General features: G+C 34.9%; 1 protein-coding gene across 1 annotated transcript; it reads right to left on the bottom strand.

Annotated features, from left to right (window-relative positions):
- Positions 1-691: 691 nt before the first annotated feature.
- Positions 692-15,429, bottom strand: LOC123806889 (integrin binding sialoprotein). The gene is made up of 7 exons (XM_045820337.1): positions 15,352-15,429; positions 12,931-12,998; positions 12,788-12,838; positions 12,615-12,692; positions 7,418-7,477; positions 2,534-2,698; positions 692-1,974 (listed from the first exon to the last, which is right to left on the bottom strand). The coding sequence occupies exons 2-7, from the start codon at positions 12,982-12,984 to the stop codon at positions 1,450-1,452; spliced, it is 933 nt and encodes a 310-aa protein (XP_045676293.1). The 5' UTR covers positions 12,985-12,998; positions 15,352-15,429; the 3' UTR covers positions 692-1,449.
- Positions 15,430-17,895: the final 2,466 nt, after the last annotated feature.

The raw sequence follows: 17,895 nt of genomic DNA, 5'->3' as shown, positions 1-17,895 counted from the left end.
CAGGATTCTTTGTTTTCATATGTTTAGTATCTCAACATTTTCCTGCTCCATAGTAGATGCATCTTATACATAGTAGATGCATCTTATACATGAATAAATAAAAAGATGAAAAAATATTGTCTTCTTGCTTCTTCCCACTGTCTACTTTCCTTCACAAATCTTATTTGAAATTTGTTTTTAGGGTTAGATTAAAGCACAAATTGTAGTTAAGGGTTTGCATATCAGACCTCTTTGTGTGTGTGTGTATGTTTGTGCGTTAAGAGTTTTCTACCTTATCCCACTCCCTACTCCAACTAAAACCAAATTAAGTAGGAATAGGGTTGCCAGATATAACACAGAACATTCAATTAAATTTGAATTTCAGACAAGCAATCATTTAGTATAAGTATGGTCCAAATATTTCACAAAGACCAACTCTTGCATGGATGGACATACTTATATTAAACATCATTTATTATCTGTAATTCAAATTTAAAAAGGCATCCTATATTATTATTTGTTAAAGCTAGCAACTCTAATAAAGCCCATTCATTCCCCCTGATGTATATGGCAACACTGCCCAAAAGCATGTCAGAAGCTTAGATATATTGACTCATCTACAAGATAAATCTAAATTTTAAATCATAGTGGAAATAAGCTTTTTTTAAAGAAAGATTTTATTTATTTATTTTAGAAAAAGAGGTAGGGAGCAAGAGAAAGAGGGAGAGACACATTGATCAATTGCCTCTCGCACACCCCTTGCTGGAGACCTGGTGCACAACCCAAGCATGTACCTTGACCGGGAATCGAACCTATGGCCTTTCAATTTGTGGGACAACATGCTACCCACTGAAATATACCAGTCATGGCAGAAATAAGGTTTAGCTGAATTGTCCCCTTACTTGTCTCACATTTTTTCCATCCTAAATCTCTCATTTTTCTTCATATACATATTTGAAGGATTGCATTTTTATTTGTGATGAAACCCATAGATAGAATATACATACAGGTCACATAAAAATACATGAGGATAATAATCAAACTATACAGTATTGGATGGGTAGCATGATTAAAGAACTACACATTTATGCTATATGGTGTCATTAATGTCAATGAATTTTTTCTTAGAAGCATTCTTGCACAAAAAATGTTTTAGCAGTAATAGAGCAAACATGTTAAAAATATTCATAGAACTATAACTTCAAAATATTTGATCAAACTCTATCTTATGGATTGGTTTATCACTTGATAAATGGCCCTGGTTTACAATAACCTTTCAATAATATACCAGGGAAAAGCAACATGCAGCCCCTTACTTGCAGAAGCAATTACAGAAAATCACTTTGGAACAGTAGCACCATTCCACATTATAACATGCACATGTGTTATATTGCACCTTCCTGAGTTGAACTTTGAAAACTGTAGCCCCATGAAACACCAGAGTGAATGAATTCATCCCAGGTTGGGCCTTCACTGGTGGTAGTAGGAATTTTGACCATCATAGCTATCATAGCTATGCCCTTTATAGTAACTGTACTCATCCTCATAGGCTCGGTAATTGTCCCCTCGAGGTTCCCCGTTCTCATTTTCATAGACTTCATATCCATTATCATATTCATTGGTGCCTGTTTGTTCATACTCCCCGCCATACTCTGTGGTGGTGGTTCCCCCCAGTGGTGGGGGGGTGGTTCCATAGACCTCCTGTGGTGGAGTAGTAGGTTCAAATCCGCCATTGTCCTGCTCTCCAGCCGCTGTGGTTCCTTCTGCATTGGCATCAGGGACACTTTCTTCTTCCCCTTCTTCTTCTCCATTGTCTCCACCACTGCTGCCATTGCCATTTTCAGTCTCTGTGCTGTTGGTGCTGGTTCCATTTATGCCTTGCCCGTTTTCATCCACTTCTACTTCATTTTCTTCATTTTCATTTTCTTCCTCTTCCTCTTCTTCTTCTTCATCACTTTCATCCTTTTTTGTAGCCTTCTTTCCTACATCGCTAGCCTGTAAGGAAAGATTTGAAAGAATCCAAATGTAGGCATGAAAATGGTGGAATTTAAGGCCATCACTTCATCCAACACAGACAGTACTGACATGTTGTTCTGGATGTAATTCTGAATCAAAGCCAATTTAATTTACAAAAGAATTGGTAGAGCCCTTTAAAATTCAGAATTAGCACTTTTGTCATTAGGTTTTGATGGCAAAAAAATGTACCTGATAAATAAGCCTCTGTGAAAAATGCTTTCTATAGATTTGCTGCTCATGTTCCCTGTCTTGGAATCTTCTTCCCTGAAATGTAATGGCACCTCTTGAGACCTATTATCCATTGCTAAGATGTTTGTCCTTAAACTTCTGTTATAATGTAAAAATCCCTGTAATAATGTGGGAAGAGAGCTTGCCTGGAAAAAGATCTTCCTTATTTGTAAATTGGAAAACTATGCCTGTTCTTGCCTTTTCAGTGGGTTAGAAAGACAATACAGAATACTGTGTATATAGAGTAAGGATAACTTTAGACTTCAGTAGAAGAATAAAATCAGATTAAACATTTTGGAGGAATTATTACCTTCTTGGGAAGTTGGATTGCAGCTAGACCTGCATTTCCCGTTCCAGGTGTGGTCTCCTCTCCATAGCCAGGTGTCGTAGCAGAAAGGGTGGAGTTCTCGGCCTCGGATTCTTCATCTTCATTTTCATTAGACTCTTCATTGTTTTCTTCTTCATTTGAAGTTTCCTTGTAGAAGTTTCCAGAGCAATCAAAGTTATTTTAGCCAGAAGATTTGTTAGAGTCATGAAGCACTGTTGGAAAAGAACTTTGTATCCCTCAGCCAGCACATCGTCCAATGTCGATAATTCTGCTTCCTCTTATGCCATCTGCACTTCTAACTTCTAACTCAGCTCAAAGCTACCACATCCTATTTACCTCACTATAGTGTGTTTTATATATTTTTACTTTCTATTTAATCAATTCAAAAGTATTTGTGCAATAATTTCAGCATATCTTAGCATATGGTATCAGATCATACAGAGCTTAGGCTCTTAAAGTCTATCAATTAAAGTCTTTTTAATTAATTAAAGTAATTTAATTTGTTTCATTAAACTGAAGTTGATTATAATAGTTTAATTTAAATAATTAAAATACTTTATTAATAGCTACTACAATGTGGTAGCAAATTAATTCTTATATTTGCTGACAAATAAGTTGAGAACTTTCTACCTATTTTTTTATTCTTTATAGCAGCCTTGTAAGGTAGAATTATTGCTCTTACTTAAAAAATATAGTTCTGGCTGGTGTAGCTCAGTGGATTAAGTGTGGGCCTATGAACCAAAGGGCTCCTGATTTGATTCCCAGTCAGGATACATGCCTGGGTTGCTGGCCAGGTCCCCAGTAGGGGGCATGCAAGAGGCACTGATGTTTCTCTTCTTTTCTTTCTCCCTCCCTTATCCTCTGTCTAAAAGTAAATACATAAAATATTAAAAAAAAAGAAATTAAGCTCAGAAAAGCTATAGAACTTGCTTAAGGTCTCATAATAAGTGGTGAAGTTATCTATATCTTTCTAACTCAAAAACCTGAGCACTTTGAAATGCATCATAAAATTCTTGATGATGATTAGAATTTATATAAATTGTCCACACTACACCTAGGATATATTTTTCAAAGGGAATTTAAAAAAATAAATCAATTATTTTCAACCAAATTGATAACATGTCTTATTTACTACCAAAGGAAGTAATTATATCTTATTTGCTTTCATGTTTATTAAAAGAAAAAAGATATATCTAATTTAAAATCCACCTGCCAATATGTAAGCCGATTGTGTGCCACAGACAGTATTCAAAAAATGTCAGGAATTTGACACACAATCAATTTTTATGTGCATTGAAGATACTAAACACTCTAAGAAATTCTTAACAGGGTATTATGCTATTGTATAAATATGATTTTTAATAATTGCCATTCCTCAAATAATACTTATTGTAATCTTTTAACATTTTAGTCTTTTTCCTTTACTCAATGTTGTTAGGTAATTGTTTGTTAATTGAGTTAACCTCACAAAGTAATTTATAGCTAATAAAAATCAGGGATTCATGTATATAGAATTTATTTACTTTAAATAAGTCCTATAAAATTGAATTCATTTTAATATATTTTTTAAAATATTGTGATGTTAGGTTTACTTTAGGAATCCTATATTTTAAGACTTGAAAAACAAACAAAACTTAGATTTAGCCTGCCTTATTATTAAAACAAATGACTAAAAAAATATGTTTGTTTCAGCAAATTTGTAAATTCCACTGTTTGAATGAACTCTTAGGAATACTACAGTCAACCCCAAAACATTCTCCAAGCTAACTGTGTCAAATATTCCACAAACACTGCACTGTTCATTTATGTTTTTAATGTTTATACTTTAGTTCAACTGACTAAACAATTCAGGGGTGGAGAAGGAAAGATCCTTAGAGTAGGAGAATATACAACTTGGGCCCTGTACCCTCATTTCACAGGTGAAAAGTCCAAGGTCCAATGGAATAAATTACTTGTATGAAGTCAAACATGCAGCAATTCATTAGTGGCAGGGTCGTGAATATAGGCCCAAGCTCCCTATTTATAGAGGTCTGCATTTTCTCCTACAATACCCTTTCTGTTTCTAGATACTTTACTTGAGCATATCCTGCTGCAATAAGTTAAAAAGAAAAATAGGTCAGTCTGTTGTTGATGGCCATTAGGCTTCAAATAGCTTATTGGTTAGAACAATTAGCAATAGTTTGTGCTTTAAAAAGTAATGTTAACCCACTCAAATTCCTAAAATGACTAAGAGAAAAAACGTTGTTGAAAATGTAGAATAACTAGAACCCTCATACCCACAGTGGGAGTTTACATTGGTACATCTGTTTTGGAAAGCTGTTTAGCTGCATCTACTTAGGTTGAACCAATGCATAGCCTTTTGACTTAGAAATTTTACTTCTAGGTAAATTAGCTGCTAGAAATGAACACATATGTTTACCAGAAGGAATACTAGAATGTTCCCAGCAGTACTCTTTGTTATAACCCACACTTGTAAAATACCCAAATGCCCATAAACAGAAAAATAATACATTGTGGTATATTCACATAATAAAATACTAACAATGAGAATAAATAATTTACTACTACAGAACAATATGGGTCAATCTCTGAAATTGAGGGTAGAACAGGCCACACACAAAGGAGTATGTGCTGTGTGATTCTAAATATACATGTAATACACAAAAGGAGGTAAAAACAATCTGTTAGGAATCAAAATAGCTGTTGTCCTTGATGGGGCTTTGTTAATGGAATGGAGCCCAAAGCATGTGGGGCTATTTGTTATGAGTGCTGGTTACACTTGTGTGTTCAATTTCTGAAATTTCAATGATCTGTATACTTAGGATAATTTGTTATGTGTACTATATTTCAATAAAGGTTTTGTATTTATTGAGGTTGAATAGTTTAGAAGTGGAAAAATATATGTGTACCAAATAGAAAATATGCCTAAGCACCTTCTCATGTGAATATAATTCCTGGGGACTCTGTATTTAACCTGAACTGCCAACAAACTTTTAGGGAAGAATAGTTTTTGTACAATTCTTTAAACTGGAAGACTCCCAGGTTTACTCATCTACTTTTCCATGATCAGTTTTAAGGAATGATCTTTGGAGCATTTATTCCTCTGATGGTTTAAAACCAACCAACCAAATATTTACTCAGCAATATATATAAATATGAAACTCTGCTACAAAGAGTAAAGCACTGTTCCTCCCTGAAGAGGAAGAAACCTATAGCTCTAAGTTTCCTGGATCATGGGGAGTTCGAAGATAAGTTCTGAAAGGACCATAAATGTTCAGAGATTGTTGGGAAAATTTTGAGTGTGTCCAATTTCATCAGAGTCCTAAAGGAGTCCTCTTCTTCCTTCATCCCCAATCACCATCGCATCAAGTGAAGAACCATTGCCAAAAGGTATACAATCTATTCGGGAAATCTAGCTGGCAAGGCAACTTTTCAGTCACTGTACATCAAACAGCTGTAGTTAAATGGATTTCCTTAGCTTAGTTCTTGTGTAAGATAGGCAAAATTTTGTGGGATTTAGTGGGTGCTGTTTTCTTGGTACTGGCTTGACATTCTTTTTTATTTTTAGTTTTAGTTTATTGTTGTTCAATTACAGTGGTCTGCATTTTCCTCCCAACGCCCCAGCCAAACCTTCCTCCCTTCCTTGCTTCCACCTTCCCCCTTGGTTTTGTCCATGTGTCCTTTATAGTAGTTCCTGAAAACCCTTCTCCCCACTGCCCCCTTTCCCCACCTCTCTGGCTATTATTAGATTGTTCTTAATTTCAGTGACTCTGGTTATATTTTGTTTGCTTTTTTCTTTTGTTGATTATGTTCCAGTTAAAGGTGAGATCATATGACATGCTTGTAAGGGCCTTCCTGTTTAAGCTATTAGGGTAAATTATTGTATTGAAAATATTAACTTTATAGTTAAAAAAATTTAACAAATTGTCACTTTTAAAGTTCCCACTCTGTTTTGTTTTCAAGGTAACAGTCATATTTATCTATGATTCATTTGTGACTGACATTGTCCATTTATAAATAGCACCTATGAATACCTAAATTTAGAAAGTTCCAAAACCAGTGGATTGCTATAATTGACAATCCAGGAAAATGTACCTAATTAGTATGTTTCTTTGGGTAAGTGTCAGTTATAAACATGGCACAATTTCCAAGATACATAGATGAATTTTAGCCATGAACAATACTGATTTGTAGTACCATATTAGAAGATATTTTACATCTTGAGTATTTGCATTTCTGTAAGAACATGACTTTTGTCATTGGACAAAACAACAACATATGAAATTCCTATGAAAAAGAAGAGCCCTACATTGATGGGTCAAGACAGGCAGATGAGTCACAGTAACACTGTAGACTGGAGGATATAAGATTAGCTTTCGTATACCACTCATTTAGTAAATTAGATATTTTTAAGTTCAATCCTTATAATAAACATTTCACTGAGTTTAGAACTATTATGTGCTTTTCTTTTACCATGATGTTCTATCCACTAAAATATAAATAATACTTCCTTCCCTTTTTATAAAGTTCATACTTCCTCCTCTTAAAATGAAGACACTTGGTTTTGTGTACCACTTATAGGTAACTTTAACCTCAAATTGCAATAGTGTTGTGTTTTTTCCCCACATTTTTTAATGGTTGTTCAAGTACAGTTGTCTCCATTGCCCTCCCCCCACAACAGTGTTTTAAACAATGCATTTTAGTTTATTCTAATTTAAATAATATTTTACTCTTCCAAAATAGAAGACTGTGGGCAGTTGGTAAGCTAGAAATGACTGTTTGCTGATTCCCAATACAGTAAACTATTTTCTTATTTGTGTTTTTTCTGCCTGGTTCATTATGAAAAATCCTGCAGAAATTTCTTACCTCTTCCTCCTCCTCTTCTGAGCTATCACCGTCTTCATTTTCTTCAGATGAGTCACTGCTCTAAAAACATATAAACATGAATTCATGCACATATGAGTCTATGTATAGATTTGCATTTATTTACTTAGAGTAGTTATCATGTTAATATGAAAAAGATTGAGACTGGTCATAAATAAAATGAGGTTAGAGAGAAAAAAGCATTTTACAATGATCAAATATGTATGAATTCTCCATTTTTAGCTCCAAAGCATATATACTATCTTGAAATACTTAATATGTAAAAGTTAGAGCAATGGATCACAAAATTGCCTAACCCTGAAAGACGAAGGGGATTATTTAATTAAATTTCTTTATTTTACAGATAAGGTATCTGAAGCCCAAATGGTTGTGACTTCAACCAGTTCAAGGCAAATCATGGGTAGACACAGATCACACTGTTTTTATTTTCTTTATAAAATATGAATAGGTCCACATTTTGCCACTGAGAGCAGCTGCCTTGCCTGGTAAATAGAAGTTGTTGAAAGTCTTGGGAGTTCTGGCCAAGATGGAGGCACAGGTAGAAACCCTTCACTTCCTTGCACAACCAAAAGTAGGATAGCAACCAATCTAAAAACAATAAAGAACCAGAAGTGCTAGAAAATCAAACTGCATGGAAGTCTGACAACCAGGGAATTAAAGAAACAGTCAACCAAACCAACCAGACTGGTGCACTGAGAGAAAGAAATATGGACCACATGAAACAACAGAGAAAAACTCCAGGGAAAGAGCTAAGTGATGAGGAGATAGCCAACCTATCTGATGTGGAATTCAAAACATTGGTAATCAAGATGCTCACAGAACAGATTGAACTTGGTTGAAAAATGAAAGAACAAATGAAGACTACCCCAAATGAAATAAAGCAAAATATTCAGGGAGCCAACAGTGACAAGAAGGAAACCAGGACTCAGATCAACAGTTTGGAACAAAAGGAATAAATAAACATCCAACTGGAACAAAGTGAAGAAACAAGAATTAAAAAAAAATGAAGAGAGGCTTAGGAATCTCTGAGCCAACCTGAAACTTTACAATATCCAAATTGTAGGGGTGCCAGAAGGAGAACAAGAGTAAGAAATCGAAAACTTATTTGAACAAATAACGAAGGGAAACTTCCCCAATCTGGCAAAGGAAATAGATTTCCAGGAAGTCCAGGAAGCTCAGAGAGTCTCAAAGTTGGACCCAAAGAGGAACACACCAAAGCACATCATCATTAAGTTACCCAAGATTAAAGACAAGGAGAGAATTTTAAAAGCAGCAAGAGGAAAGGAGAGATTTACCTACAAAGGAGTTCCTATAAGGCTATCAGCTGATTTCTCAAAAGAAACCTTGTTGGCAAGAAGAGGCTGGAAAGAAGCACTTGAAGTCATGAAAGGCAAGGACCTACATCCAAGATTACTCTATCCAGCAAAGCTGTCATTTAGAATGGAAGGGCAGATAAAGTGCTTCTCACATAAGGTCAAGTTAAAGGAGTTCATCATCACCAAGCCCTTATTTTATGAAATGTTAGAGGGACTTATCTAAGAAAAAGAAGATCAAAACTATGAACAGTAAAATGACAACAACCTCATAGCTATCAAACAATCAAACCTAAAAGAAAAAAAAAACTAAGCAAACAACAAGAACAGGAACAGAATCACAGAAATGGAGATCACATGGAGAGTTATCATGGGGGAATAGGAAGGGGAGAGAGGGGAAAAAGGTACAAAGAATAAGTAGCATAAATGGTAGGTACAAAATAGACAGGGGGAGGGCAAGAATAGTATGGGAAACAGAGAATTCAAAGAACTTATATCTACAACCCATGGACATGAACTAAGGAGGGGAATACTGGAGGGTTGGGGAGTGCAGGGCTTAGGGGGAATAAAGGAAGGAATTGGAAAAACTGTAATAGCATAATCAATAAAATATACCTAAAAAACAAAAAAAATAAAAAAAATAAAATATGAATAAAATGATGACTAGGCTTATTATAAAATGAGTTGTTATTTGGTTTTCTTAAAATTTTTGGCCTAAAAATAATGTCTAAAATTTATACACACACACATATACTTACAAGGATGGGCAAATTTATGTTTACAGTTGTAATATAAATAAATAATAATACAAGAATAAACTTTCATGTGCTCACAACTGTACACCTATTTTGCTGACCCCATATATTAAAAATTATATGAGAATAATTATTTCATTTACTAATATAGGAGATTTTAGAGTACCATCCCTCTAAAGAGCTCAATATTGAATGAGAATAAATTGAACCAAGGCACCTGTTATAAAAATATAATTACAAGTATAAGCTAATGAGTTATTTTTTAAAAGAAAATATAAAGCTAAACTTTTGTTTTCAGAGCCTTTAAGACAAGACAGATTACTTGTCTTTCTCCCAGTTTCAATCCAAATGGGATTTTCCTTCTTTTTCTACAATCACTCTTAATAGAAACAGGTATGCAAATGGATACCCAACTTATGATTCTGTCATTTTCTACCTGGCAAATTTTAACTTTGATTCTGATGACTCAGTTAAGTCTCATAACTTTTAGAAAGTACAGCTGCAGAAGAACCTCTTGGTTAGAGATGAGATTTTAGGAAATAATCATGATCCAGTCCTACTCAGGGCCATCCCTGCTGGGTCATTCTTCAGGTGGCCACACCATCCACCTATGGAAAGGGAATGCTTGTCCCCTTGAGCCAAGAATAACCTTGGACGGAAAAGAGAATAATTAGACTTGTTCTTCCACTGCCATGACCTTAATGGCTGTGCTTTCCCTAGCCCAGAGAATAAATAAAGAATAATATTATATTAAAACAATTTGTATTTATTAGTTAAATTATATATAGAGGATGACATATTTATACAGCATATTTTGCCTCAGTGGGAGTGTTTCATCATTTTTTAAGCTTTCTCACACCTAGCTTTCCTTCTCCCCCAACCACATCACTCTTCAATTAATATCTGCAGTGAGAACAGTTTTAAAAGTGCATGTATCAATAAAATATAAGTTTTTAAAGAACAGGGGAAAAGAACTGCATATAATGCCTCTAAGCCTTGGCTTTTTATTTTCCTTTCATTTATGACTTACTACTAATTTGACACTAAATACTATGGATTTCCCACAAGTCTTTTATATACATGTTTTTTTCTTTTTACCATGACTCCTTCTAACTTCTATCAGTCCATCTATTCAATCCCCAAATATATGTTCCAGGTATTTTACTGAGAATGAGGGTCATGGCAGGGGATGAAGCTGGAGATATGGACAGTTCCCCCAAGAAGCCGCGATAGCTGAGAAGAGTTCAGTAAAAGAAATGTAAGATAAAGTTCCTACCCTCTAAGTGTTCACACACTAATCAGATATCATTTGAATCATAAAAAGCAATTTCCTCAATTAAAAATGCTTAAGATGTGACCTTATTTATACTTCTATTTCTATAACCACATAGATAAGCTATGGTAGACTGCTGATAGCTTTGCAATCAATATAACATATTTCATATGAGTTGGTATTTTAGAAATAGTTATATACAAACACAGACTTGTTTAAATAAAACATGAATTTCAAAGCCAATACAACTGAATTCATTTTTGTGTGACAATCTGGGCACTAAATGCTTCATAGGCTTAAAAGAATAAAAGAGCTATGAAAATATGTAAGTAGACATGAAAGAGGAAAAATCCTGGAAATCAAACTTTGAAAAGTAGAAGAACATATCATAAACATTAGGTGAGACTGTTAGATTGGGAGATATGTCTTGTTGGATTCTTTTTTAAAATAACTGTATGACTTACAAATTCTTAATTAGTTGAGATACACCTATCTGCATATAATATGGAAATTTTTCATATTAAATATCTATTAAAATATCCAAGAACTTTGAGTCTATCAATGAAATATAAAACATCTCCCAATATCATTTCACTATGGACATTTTAATTGGATTGCACACATATATATCTATAAAAATTTCTAGGTGGGACTGTCTTTAAGTACCTGACATTTTAGAAAAGTTGAGGAGCTAGTCAGAAAGGTAAATTTATTATCATTTCCATTTTATTTAAGAAAATGAAGCAAACTTTCAAATGAGCAATATTTGTTTATGGGCCTGAGGTGAACCAAAAAATGAAAGACAATTCTGAAAACCCACAGCTCTTGTATCATTTGTGCTCACATTTCTTTGGCCACACACATTCCCCATAATTATTATGGTGCTAGAAATACTTTAAAATTATCATTTCCTATCATTGTATGAGTTAGACATGGGTTAGCCCAACATATGGTAGGATGCTATGCCAAGCCACTGAGCTGAGGCATGGTTTCAAGCATCTTGACTCTTTTAGTGCCTCGGGAGTCCTGGGTCAGATGGTGTGTAATTGGTGCCCTGAACCCAAACTGTATAGGAATAAAAATAGTGCAATTCTGGTTTGTTGTATATTTAAAATTAACACCACACCCTCCAGTTTTCAAAGGCTCTCTTCACAGTTAACCCAATAAAAATAGAAACTTATTTTTAGTGTTTAGTTATTTTCCTTTTTGTTTTCAAATTTTAAGAATGTTTTGCTTTTCTCATGCATGAATTTCTCTATTTCCTCTGCATTTTTTGGGCTGATGTAATAATTATGCTTCAATGTAAGACATTACTTTTTGCTCTGGTGACCTACACAGGTCAAAGGTTCAAAAAATCTTCAATCATCACCACTGATTATCAAGAATTTCTTTTTAAATGGTCTTTACTGTTTATAAAGTCAATTTTTTTCCTGCCAATTAAAGGACTCTAAAATAATTGGACATAAAACAGTTGTATGACAGTATTGAATCAACTATAACAAGATGATTAGTGGCCTCACCATTGACTTAATTGTCAGCAACTGGTAAAATTGTCCACTTTTGTCAGTGACTTAGGCAAAAGTACCTGGATTCAATGTGCCAAGGCATTTGCTTTTACTACATCATTCGAGATTGGGCCCAAAATGATGTTATTCTCTGTGTGTATCTATCTCTGCTTTAAAAGGGAAGGTAATTTTTAATAAATTAAAAACAAACTTTTTGTAGTAAGTGATCTTTGTGGCTGAATTTCAGTGAGAGTTTAACTTAGTGTTTCATAGTTACATTTGATTTTCTTTCAATTACACTGGATAAAAAGGAAAAATAATGTTTATGCTTACCTGAACGGGAAATCGTTTTAGAGGAGGATAAAAGTAGGCATGCTTATAAAGATAATACCGTGGTCTGTATTTAAAAACCTGCACAAACAAAATAAGGGATATATTCATGTGTAATGTGCAAATACATCAGAATAAGTGTAGTCAGGCTGAAGAAGTATGCTAACATTAATTACCCCATTTTCTTCAGAATTCTCTAATTTGGCTCTTCGGTGAAAATTTTTCATCTGTTTAAAAGAATATTAAATTATTATACATTCTCTCTTTGACATAAAAAATAAAAATGAAAATAAATGTAGGTTTTTAATAAGGAACTTACTGAAAAAGCACAGGCCATTCCCAAAATGCTGAGCAAAATTAAAGCAGTCTTCATTTTGGTGATTGCTTCTGGAATTAATGAAGTAGTAAAGTTAATAAATATTAAAACTAAAAGTGTAATTTTTTTGCTCATATTAGACAATGAAGTATTTCATTTGTTTTTATTTATTTCCAATTATAGTTTTAAGTAATTAAGACCAAATTTCTGCTTTTTAAAAAAAACAGTCCTTTTATTTAACTGATAAGAGCACTGACTTTCCCTTGTTTAATACCCTTGAGTTCCATAGTTGGTCTTAACCTGCGTGCTGTGATCTGTCACCAGGGGACCATTCCATCACTGCAAAGGGCTTCAATGCTCGGTGCACTTCACACTGGGGCTGGGAGGCCTCCTCATGTCACTGACGTAGAAGTACCAGCTAAGTGAAATGAATTGTTACTATGGCTATGGGACCTGTTTGTTTTGCTTATAATTAAAAACTTAGTGAAAGTTGAATACATTTAAATGATTGCTTTTATGCCAATGATCCTACAGGCATTTCCAGCCTCTATGTAGTTTTCGAACTAAAAGGTCATCTGTAAAATGGAGACTAGGTACCATTTTCCTATGAATATCTTAGGTATTTTTTTATGTGTGTGAAGTATGTGAAATACTATTCTCATAGCATGTTGCACCAACAGCCATGTGTAAGAATGATTCTGTGGGAAGAGTTCATCAGAGTTTTACCTTGAGATACCATGGGTCAGATTTCCTCAAATGAGGTTTTTCCCCAACTCCACTGAAACTTTCCTTCACTGGAATATGTCATGGGATGGATCCAGGGCTCTCTGGGGTCAGGGCAGAATTGGAGATGCAACTCTCAGAGTGGGAATAGCTCCTGAACTGTTTCTAGGGGTTTGTAGCCATGCAAAGATCTCAGTTCACATAGACTCCTCATAAGTAAATGGAGAGAGAGAGTGAAGTCCTATCTTAATTTTATTGTATTTGATAAAATCCAATTTAATAGAGGTTTTATAAACAACTGACAGCCTACTAGTACTCACCCACTTGCACTGGCATACACATTTGGCTGTGAGTGCTTTCTCATAGACTGACAACTTCAGCTACATTTTGGAAACAACATGTAATCGTAATGGCAATTTCTCCATAAACACACTTGGAAAAGTATTTTTTAAAATGTATAAAACCCATGTATATTCTTTACTCTGAAGGTTAATTTCACATTTTGTCATCGTTTACCAAGAATTATTGCATCTCTACTTAATATCTGACATGAAAACAAATGTTACATAAGGTAAGGCTTGAGGCCTGGGGAAGCTGTCTTGGGTCCTAAATCACACTCTATTTGTGGCAGAGTGGGTCTTTTAATTTTGATGCCTACACGCTTCCTCACAGTCCTTCTAACTTTAGTAAAAGTTCTTTATGGGCACACTGAGATAAAGAGGCATTGCCCCTGAAAAGGTTCATCTACTTAAGAAGTTTTCCCAGTTCTTTGAGTGCTCTGAATAATACTTTGAATTATGCCCCCTATGATTAAGCCCACTCACAAACAAGAAGATTGTTGCTCTTCAGCTTCATGAAAAAGAGTTGGAATATTTATAACACCTTAAAGAGCTAAGAACTTAAATGTGTAGAGCTGTAGAAAGAGTTTTTATTACATAAATTTATCATATAAAACTATAAAAACAACTAGATGAAAACATAGCAAGGATAATATAAAAAGAACCAAGTGATTCAGGTAGAGAGCAACTGACTGCCTACATAAATCTCATTTTATTTACTTTGTGATTCAGCAAATTCAAAGACCTCTATATTGACTATAATAATCCAGAAAACAGTTTAAATATTCTTGAAGGACAGTTTTGTAGCTCTAATTAAAAAGTTTTTATTGGGGAAAGTATTGTAAGCTACCAATATTGTTTATTTCTCCAGTACTATATATTTTTACATACTGATTTCAGAACTATAGGATAGCAACTCTTTCAAACTAAATGTATAATGTATTAAAAAGTCATTGTACATAATAAAAATACAGATTAGGCATAATTTATGGAGATATCTGCATACATTGAGGCAGATTTGAAAATGCAAAATTGTATTTCACTGAGGATATCTTAAGTGCCCCTGAATGAAGAAATAAACAGTTATCTATGAGATGTGAGATAAAAAGTAGGAAGCATAATATTCTAGCTTATGTTCATAATATTAAGGCTTTATATATATATAGGTCAATAAGCTCAGCCTTTTGGAAAGAATCTAAAATCTCAGGTACTAGTTTAATGCTAAACAAGTATTCAATTACATAGCTGTTCTGTACAGTGTAATAAAATCAACATTTAAGTAAAAAATTTAAAACCAAGTCCAGAAATGGAAAATGTGGAGTGTTTGATTTTAAGAAAATGAAGTTGTCATATTAAATCTTACCTGTTTGCTGTCCTGGAATGAGGAGGCAGGCTCACAGGAGTGAGTGACAGAGATTGAATATTTCCTTTGCTCTCTCACTCACTCATTTGCTTGCTCTTTCTGGCTATAAACTCTTCTTTGCCTTCCAACAGCCAATCAGTGTCATGGTCATGGTGATGTCACAATGTGGATTCTCACCAGAAAACCCCCAAACATCAACACTTTTTCAAGACACAGGCTCAGTTGAATAAACATGAAACAATTCTAGTGCCAAGAAGTTTGCATTGTGGAATTTAATTGAAGGCTTAGATGAAGATGAATAGTTTGAGTTCTGAATATATATAATATACTGGATTTGAATTAAAATACATAAATAGCAAAAGATTTAACCATTCAAAAATGTCATAATCATACAAGAGTTTGCTATACTGAAATAAATAAAACATTGTCATCAAATACTGCCCTACATTAATAGTTTAGTAAAAAATAAACTAAATAATAAGGAAATGAACAATTAATATTTAATATCAATTATTATACATTTTTCCTGAAGTGTGCCTTCAGTGCCCCAATAGTCAAAATTAATACACTTAAATGTCATTTAAATACATTTAAATGGAAAATGTAGAAGCCAAAGACTTATATGTATGATCCATGGACATGAACTAAGGTGTGGGAATTTGGGTGGGGTGGGGCTATGCAAGGCTGAGGGGAATAAAGGGAGGAAATGGGACAACTGTAATAGCATAATCAATAAAATATACATATATTTTAATATACTTAATTGATTATGCTATTACAGTTGTCCTATTTTCCCTCTCTATTCCCTTCTACCCTGCACACCCTCTCCCACCTGCATTCTCCCCTTTTCCTTCATGTCCATGGGTCGTAAATATAAGTTCTTTAGCTTCTACATTTCCCATACTATTCTTGCCCTCCCCCTGTCTATTTTGTACCTACCATTTATGCTACTTATTCTTTGTACCTTTTTCCCCTCTCTCCCCTTCCTATTCCCCCAATGATAACCCTCCATGTGATCTCCATTTCTGTGATTCTATTCCTGTTCTTGTTGTTTGCTTAGGTTTTTTTTTTTTCTTTAGGTTTGATTGTTGATAGCTGTGAGATTGTTGTTATTTTAACTGTTCATAGTTCTGATCTTCTTTTTCTTAAATAAGTCCCTTTAACATTTCATAAGATAAGGGCTTGGTGATGATGAACCCCTTTAACTTGACCTTATGTGAGAAGCACTTTATCTGCCCTTCCATTCTAAATGAAAGCTTTGCTGGATAGAGCAATCTTGGATGTAGGTCCTTGCCTTTCATGACTTCAAATACTTCTTTCCAGCCCCTTCTTGCCTGTAAGGTCTCTTTTGAGAAATCAGCTGACAGTCTGATGGGAACTCCTTTGAGGGTAACTGTTTCCTTTTCTCTTGATGCTTCTAGGATTCTCTCCTTCATTTTAATCTTGACTAATGTAATTATGATATGCCTTGGTGTATTCCTCCTTGAGTCCAGCTTCTCTGGGACTCTCTGAGCTTCCTGAACTTCCTGGAAATCTATTTCCTTTGCCAGAATGGGGAAGTTCTCCTTCATTATTTGTTCAAATAAGTTTTCAATTTCTTGCTCTTCCTCTTCCCCTTTTAGTAGTCCCATAATTCAGATTTTGGAACATTTAAAGATGTCCTGGAGTTTCCTAAGCCTCTCCTCATTTTTTCAAATTCTTGTTTCTTCATTCTTTTCTGTTTGGTTATTTCTTTCTTCCTTCTGTTCCACTCCATTGATGTGAGTCCCAGTTTTCTCCCCACCACTATTGTTTCCCTATGCATTTTCTTTCATTTCAATTAGCGTAGCCTTCATTTTCTCATCTAATTTGTGACCAAATTCAACCAATTTTGTGAGCATGCTGATCACCCGTGCTTTGAACTGTGCATCTGATAGGTTGGCTATCTCTTGGTCACTTAGTTGTATTTGCTGTGGAGCTTTGATCTGTTCTTCCATTTGAGCCGGGGTTTTTTTGGTCTTGTCACACTGTTACATATGAGAGGTGGAGTTTTAGGTGTTCACCAGAGCAGGGCAATCCAGTCGCTGGGTTGTGATGTTTTATGTAGGGATGGGGTCTGAGAGGGAACAATGGTGCTTGCTCCACTCTCTGTCAGATTTCAGTCCCTTCTACCACTTCCCCCAAGCAAACTGAGCCTTTCTGATATTGATTCCCATGTGTGTGCACTTGTGTATGTTCTAGGACCCTGTAGGTCTGTCCAATGAACTCTCCTGTGAGGCTGGGAGTCTCTCCCTGCACCTCAAACCCCACAGGTGTTTTTGATCCGTATTTGAAGCTTTATTTCCCGGTGACAGGACCCTGGGTTATGCAGTCTGTCTTGCTCCCAAGTTTTGCCTGGTTTATCTGCACATGAATGTGGGACCACCCGGTCAGCCAGCTGCCTTGCATGCAGTGCCTCACTTCACAATCACTGCCTTGCTGGGTCTGCTCGTTGCCACCCTGTGCTCAGGGTCCACCTACTGCCTTCTTGCATGCTCAGTGCCACCACTTTTTGTACCGCAACCC

Source organism: Phyllostomus hastatus, unplaced genomic scaffold (genome assembly GCF_019186645.2).
Source record: "Phyllostomus hastatus isolate PE091 unplaced genomic scaffold, TTU_PhHast_1.1 phas_scaffold_39, whole genome shotgun sequence".
Lineage (NCBI taxonomy): Eukaryota > Metazoa > Chordata > Mammalia > Chiroptera > Phyllostomidae > Phyllostomus > Phyllostomus hastatus.
This window is presented reverse-complemented; position numbering and strand designations above follow the sequence as displayed.